The sequence below is a fragment of the Rhinoderma darwinii genome, unplaced genomic scaffold (assembly GCF_050947455.1).
Source record: "Rhinoderma darwinii isolate aRhiDar2 unplaced genomic scaffold, aRhiDar2.hap1 Scaffold_82, whole genome shotgun sequence".
Classification (NCBI taxonomy): Eukaryota; Metazoa; Chordata; class Amphibia; order Anura; family Rhinodermatidae; genus Rhinoderma; species Rhinoderma darwinii.
Window position 1 is genome coordinate 291321 of NW_027464386.1, and position 6641 is coordinate 297961.

Below are 6641 nucleotides of genomic sequence, written 5' to 3' on the forward strand. Positions count from 1 at the left end.
ACTTCTGCTCCATAGACAGAATGCAGCTTGCAGACAAAAATTGGCATCTGTATTCTGCTGGTAAATTGATAAAGCAACCACAAAGAAAGGGAATGTGAATGTCCCGCAGCCCTGAGAACGTATTATTGGAACCCTTCAGTTTATAATAGGAGTAATTCTCATAATAAATATTTACTAGGGAATTACTAATTATGCATTTTAGGTTCTCTACTTATGTAAAATACACTATTATTATTAATAATTACTAGTATAAAAATATTAGGGAAGTGATTTAATACTAATACTGTATCCTCAATAGCAATTGTCATTTTTCATTAACAAATTACAGAGGTTCTAAATTATGGTTAGTATCTCATATAAAAATTACATAAACCCCGTAAATGTCATACTGTGTCAATTCAACCAATACATTGTTCCAACATCCAGACCCCAAGCAATGTCATTCACAGCTGGTCCAAGCCCCAAGACCCCAAGCAATGTGATCTTCAAACACTTCTGATTGACCAGATCCTGTACTTGGAATGCCGCTTTTATAACTAATTTCTCCAGCTGGTTCCCTCAGAGTTTTTTCGCTAACTATTTCTTTCTCTGGTCATTCTAGATCTTGCTGTTGGATTGACACTGTGTTACTTACTGTGTTGCTTTTACGGTCAGCGATTTGTCCTATTTTCAGAGAACTAGAGGCGATTAGTTAAATTCAATCTTTACTGCCTCCTGGTTTTCTACCACGGACATTGGTGCAGTTTTGCACCCGGGGCATTAAACAACCATGCCCTTTTGGAGAAAAACAAAAAAATATCATGTCTCTCAGATTCCTGATAAAGGAAATCTGATGAAAGAGATACCAACTATGGAGGAGCCTAACATCTCGCTCCAGACGTTTTCTATCATCAAAGACATACCAGCTGAAAAATGCAGCGATCCAAGTCACAGCAAACCTTGTGACATTGGCTCAAAGAACACCAAGAAGAGCGCAATCAGGAGCTTGGGCAGCAGCGCTGTGATTGGCGCTAAAGAACTGGATCGCTGTTTCCCAAATAGACGGCTGAGATTATACGTTGCCACCTGGAATATGGAGGGGAAGGTGAGAAGTAATGTACAATATCTATTGTGACCCATCAGTGTGTCTGATCTACAGTTGGATAAATAGGGTCAGTAACCATGTGTCTTTAGTTTGCAGTTGGATATCACATAGACATATTATATCCTACCCTAGGCCCACATTTTCTAAACATTTGGGCCAATCACTGTTGCTGCACACACTGCAAACTGTCAAACTAATAACCTATGTCTTTGGAATGGCAATACCTCCGATCCTAAGACTGCAGCCCTGGCCATCGTCTATAAAGACTAAAATCCAATTCGATCAGATAGAATTTTTTGTAGGCGATATAGAAGATGTCAGTTTGGTTGGTGCTCTGTGTATACATTATTAATATCTTCATATTTTGAGCAGGAGTTCCCACAAAATCTAGAGGATCTGCTGTTGCCATCAGATGACACCAAGGACATTTATGTAATTGGCGTTCAGGAAGGATGTCCAAACAGGTAAGTCTTCTCAGGTTGTCTTACACCAGCCTATGTCTGCAGATGGACTACAGGTCGGCTGATTGAAATTCTCTCTCGACCTTCTACTTAGTATAGGATCGCTCCTTAATTTTCCTATTTAACCCCAGAGGTTATAATATTGATTGTTTAATAGATGAGTTGAGTATTTTAATCTGGTGTCATTTATTAATATGTTAACTTGAAATTGTGTCTTCTTGTAGACGGGAATGGGAGATAAAATTACAAGAGACCCTTGGTCCGCACTACGTGCTATACCACTCATCCGGGCTCGGAGTCCTGTATCTCACCATCTTTATTCGACGGGAGCTGATCTGGTTCTGCTCAGGTAAGATTGACTTTCTTACATCTACATAATAAGTCCTAATTGAAGTCATTAGTTGGAACTTCTTATTTAGTCATTAGAACTAGATGTCTGAGAACCCAACTCTCAGATTCTTCACTGTGGAGTATTGGAGATCTGATAGTTTACTCCACAGTTACGAAGTGTGAAATGATGTTGTAGTAATATTTCCAGCGTTTAATAGGAAAATATCTGTATCATTGTTGCATGTTGTACTATTAACCACTGACCCTTCTCCTTGTGTTTCTTATACAGAGGTAGAGCACACCCATGTAACAACCAGGCTATTCCACCATGTAAAAACTAAAGGAGCCTTGGGTGTTGCCTTCACTGTCTTTGGAACATCTTTCCTGTTTATTAATTCCCATATGAGATGTAAGTATGTCTGTTATTAATATGTGACTATGTACAGTTTTACTGTGTATAAAAGTGCTGCTGGTTCATAAAAAAACTATAATATATGAGATGATATGAAGAGATCTGTACTATTAATGTTTTGGTGCAAAATGAAAGGTTCTTCCTTATTTGGTCAAACTTCTTCTAATCCATCAAACTTATTCTTTGTAATGAGAGACAAGTAATAGTGGAAGGATTAACGGCCTAATGTCCTTTACAGACTATTAGGCTGGGTTCACACGACCTATTTTCAGACGTATTGGAGGCGTTTTACGCCTCGAAATACGTCTGAAAAAAAAAGCCTTGAATACGTCGGCAAACATCTGCCCATTCATTTCAATGGGTTTGCCGATGTACTGTGCCGACGACCTGTAATTTTACGCGTCGCTGTCAAAAGACGCAAATAACAGCCTCGTCAAAGAAGTGCTGGACACTTCTTGGGACGTAATTGGAGCCGTTTTTCATTGAATCCAATGAAGAACAGCTCCAAATTACGTCCGTAATTGACGCCTCGCAAAATGCGAGTACGAGCAATTACGTCTGAAATGCAGGAGCTGTTTTCTCCTGAAAACAGCTCCGTAATTTCAGCCGTAACTGACGTTATTGTGTGCACATACCCTAATAGAAATACTTTATCCTCTGTCAAGAAAATGATTGTGTCTTAGATTTACAGTAACAGAAATATCAGTGTCAGAAGTAACAAGGAGGTTAAGTCCAGCGCATGAGTAGAAGTAAAATAGAAATGTTTTTCCAAGTTTAATTAAATTTCCACTACAGCCAAGTCTAAGGACGTCGCTATCGTCCGAAACGCGTAGGCTTACAGGATCATCTTTTCCTCTTATCCACACACCACGACCATACCCTAATGGACTTTTTAATGGAAATTTAATTAAACTTGGAAAAACATTTCTATTTTACTTCTACTCATGCGCTGGACTTAACCTCCTTGTTACTTCTGCTCCTGCATCGTGTGCCGACACGAAAAGGTCCGGGCGCTGACAGCGACACTCATTTCTTATGTCAGGTGAGCTGGAGGACTTCTCCCTTTGTTTTCTACTACTACAGAAATATCAGTGTGTCTGGTGTACAGAGTGCGGACCCACATCATGGAACTCCACCAGTCTCATCTTCTAAAATGTCAATAGAAATCCTATTAAAATAAATACCATTTGCAGAAAATTCATTGTTGAGGGAACATTCAGACTACACAGCCCAAGAAGTAGATATGATACCTAGATAATATATGATAAAGAAACCTATTGTCAGAGAAAACTTAAATATGGTGGTTGTCCTAAACTCCAGGAGGTCATATTTACTGATATGTATATTTTTGGTTTGCAGTTGGGGCAGTCTACAAGAGGATCCAGGACTATAAAACTATCACCGAGGGTCTCCGTCTGCCTCAAATTATTCCGGAAAGAATAAACTCCAATGCCTGTGAGTATTACTTATGTGGTTGAACCTATCGATTCCTTTATCTATTTATCTCCATTGAGTCTAATGCAGTCACGTGGTCTAATTGTGTCCTGTGTTTATCTCATTCTACAGTGGACGTCACCAGCCGCTTTGATCGAGTTTTTTGGTTTGGGGACCTCAATTTTCAACTAAAAGAGGACAGAAAAAACGTGGAATCTCTTCTGAAAAATATTAAAGGAAGAGATATGTCCAGTCTCCTCAAACACGACCATCTGAATGAAGCCAAGAACAACGGTACAGTTACTAGTAGACAGATCTCTATCACTCCTCAGCCATTACCACATACACCTCAACAGATCAATACAAATCACTGTCATGATGGTGGATATGTTCACCACATTCCTATATAGTCCTACATCTCTTGCACATGTTTTTAATACTGACATGTTTTTTTTTCTTTTAACTTAAGGGTCCATATTTGTAGGGTTTAAGGAGCACACCATTGAATTCCTTCCTACATACAAGTTCGACATTGGCACAGACACCTACGATACATCAGAAAAGCAGAGAATTCCATCATATACGGTAAGATATCTTATTTCCAGGTCTACAGAGCTAAAGAAACAATAGATGTCATGGATAGATTTTCAAACCTTAAATGCACAAAGTCTCAAAATTTATATTATATAATAAAATAGGCCGAAATGTTCAGTCTATGATGCTATGAGGTTTATAAATAAATGATAATATGATTGCACTGATGATATTTGTTATTTTCATGACCTCTACAGGACAGGGTGTTGTTTAAGAGCCAATACGAGGGAGATGTGCGAGTCCTGAGATACGACTCATGCCCTGTTTTGAAGACCTCAGACCACCGACCCGTTTTTGGCATCTTTGAAGTAAAGCTCAGACCTGGTTCAGATGAGTAAGTCATGTCCATGTTGTTGGTATGATCCTTTCAGTAGCCGCCATTACTACATGGGCCTTATAGCAGAGCTCACACTTTGGGGCAGGTGGCTGTATACCTGGGTGACAGTACTGGAGTAATATAGGAGCTGAAACTAAACAATTATTGTGTGGTTACCCGCTAACATTATCATATGTCTTTCAGTATATTTCTCATTCCAGCATCCCATTGGCTGGTGGAAGCTTTGACCGCAAGATCTATTTGAAGGGCATTAGGAGGTTAGGACAAAAAAAGTAGCTGCGTCTGTTCATGTCCTTACAGCACATAAGGTGAGAGCATTGTACTTGTCTAGTATGTTTGCTGTGAGAATGTTCTTCCATCTCTTAAGTCTTCCTCTGAATCTGTCATTTAATTTATCAACCAACATAAAGAAATTGTAAATAAGTCATTCTATCTTCTAGTTACATTTTCTTGTTTTCAGATATTTTTTTAATTTCTAAATGAAGGTTGTGGGTTTTAGAGGAAAACTGTAAGCATGTATATAGTATAACAGATTGGTGGGAATTTATTAAGACTGACGTTTCTTACACCGGTCTTAATATTAAAAAAACTTGGAGTAAAATGTGCCTAATTTATTAAAACGCCCGCACCTTAATAACTAATAATACATGTTATTATGATAAATGTGTCGGCCCTGATGGCTCTGCTCCTCCAGCTGCTCTCTGTCCACTTTTTAGAAAAGTGCCGTAAGCGCAGAAACTACACAGATCACAATTTTTACCGCAAATTGTGACTTTTGTTCCGTTTATAACTTTTCTACGTAAAAAAAACTGGCATAGAAAAGTTAAAAAATGTCCCCATTTGAAGTGTCTTAAAGAATCCTGCCACTAGGATGGATGGATAAACTGTATTTTATGGTGCATTAGCTTCTAAGCAAGCATGATAGATACAAGGAACATTGTTATGGATGTTAGACATTACTTGGCATCTTGCAGGACTCCTAAGGAACATTTACCATCTCAGGTGCATAAAACAATGATTCCACCTTTGTGAACATCAGAAAGTTCCTGTAACATCCTGAACAGCGCAGCTTTAGATCAAACCCACCGCTTGGATCAACCATCTTCAAGGTTTGTAGTGTAACCCCCAGGATCTAATAGGAAAATCCGCAATAAAACATCTTCTATATTTTGTGCCTGCTAAGAAACACACATTAGTAGAGCATTAATAGCAAATATTTCTCTTGCAGCATAAACATCAATTCCGCGTTATATCTGGCGAGAACAGCGCTCCCTGTCACCGGAGGAGCCGCCATCGTTGCTGATAGAAAGAAAGGTAAGTTCCTCTAGATATGTCCTCTCTATATTTGTTAAGCAGCCTGAATAATGAATATTTAATAGGGTTGTGCGCTTCTCCCCCAGAGCAAGTCAGCAGATATCAACAGAACATCAACATCAATGCCAATAACAACCAAGGGCAGAACCCGCCATCTTACAAGTATCCCAATGGCGAGACTTAAAATTGTCTACATCTGTCACGGAAGAGACATCAGTGTGGTTACCGGGGCATCAATGTCACCCAGAAGACCAGGCCCAGAACAGGAGAACATGTCATCTCTTCCTGTGTCTCTGGAATACAGATTTACCACCCCTTACTGACATTACAGTATATACTGGGACATATTCCATTGTTTTTGCTGGATCTTGTATTACCATCATCTTTACCATCTTATATTTTGATCAACAAAAACCATAAATAAATCTTTAACATCAATCCATAAGTGTGACTGGTATTTATTAGTGTGTTCAGTGCCCGGCTGCAACTTACCACGGAGTATACAATTCACTTAACCGACTCTTCACAGCGCTATTTGTGTGACATCGCGTTTAATCCAGTGGTAGGCGACAGGACATTGTAAAATATGTACACAATAGAGAGAGTATGGAACGTGCCGCCATATGTACTGGATTAGATCATATGTCGTAAAAAAAGTGACAGGAGATGTAAAAC

General features: G+C 39.0%; 1 protein-coding gene across 2 annotated transcripts; it reads left to right on the forward strand.

Annotated features, from left to right (window-relative positions):
* Positions 1-443: 443 nt before the first annotated feature.
* LOC142731530 (phosphatidylinositol polyphosphate 5-phosphatase type IV-like) lies at positions 444-6404 on the forward strand. 2 transcript variants are annotated; one of them, XM_075849436.1, is made up of 12 exons: positions 444-1084; positions 1457-1548; positions 1770-1894; positions 2165-2284; positions 3647-3742; positions 3854-4015; positions 4191-4306; positions 4513-4649; positions 4836-4960; positions 5627-5761; positions 5881-5966; positions 6053-6404. In XM_075849436.1, the coding sequence occupies exons 1-9, from the start codon at positions 770-772 to the stop codon at positions 4894-4896; spliced, it is 1224 nt and encodes a 407-aa protein (XP_075705551.1). In that variant the 5' UTR covers positions 444-769; the 3' UTR covers positions 4897-4960; positions 5627-5761; positions 5881-5966; positions 6053-6404. The 2 variants fall into 2 exon arrangements, with proteins under 2 accessions (XP_075705551.1, XP_075705550.1); XM_075849435.1 differs by having other exon boundaries at positions 445-1084; positions 4853-4960.
* The last annotated feature ends 237 nt before the right edge of the window (positions 6405-6641 follow it).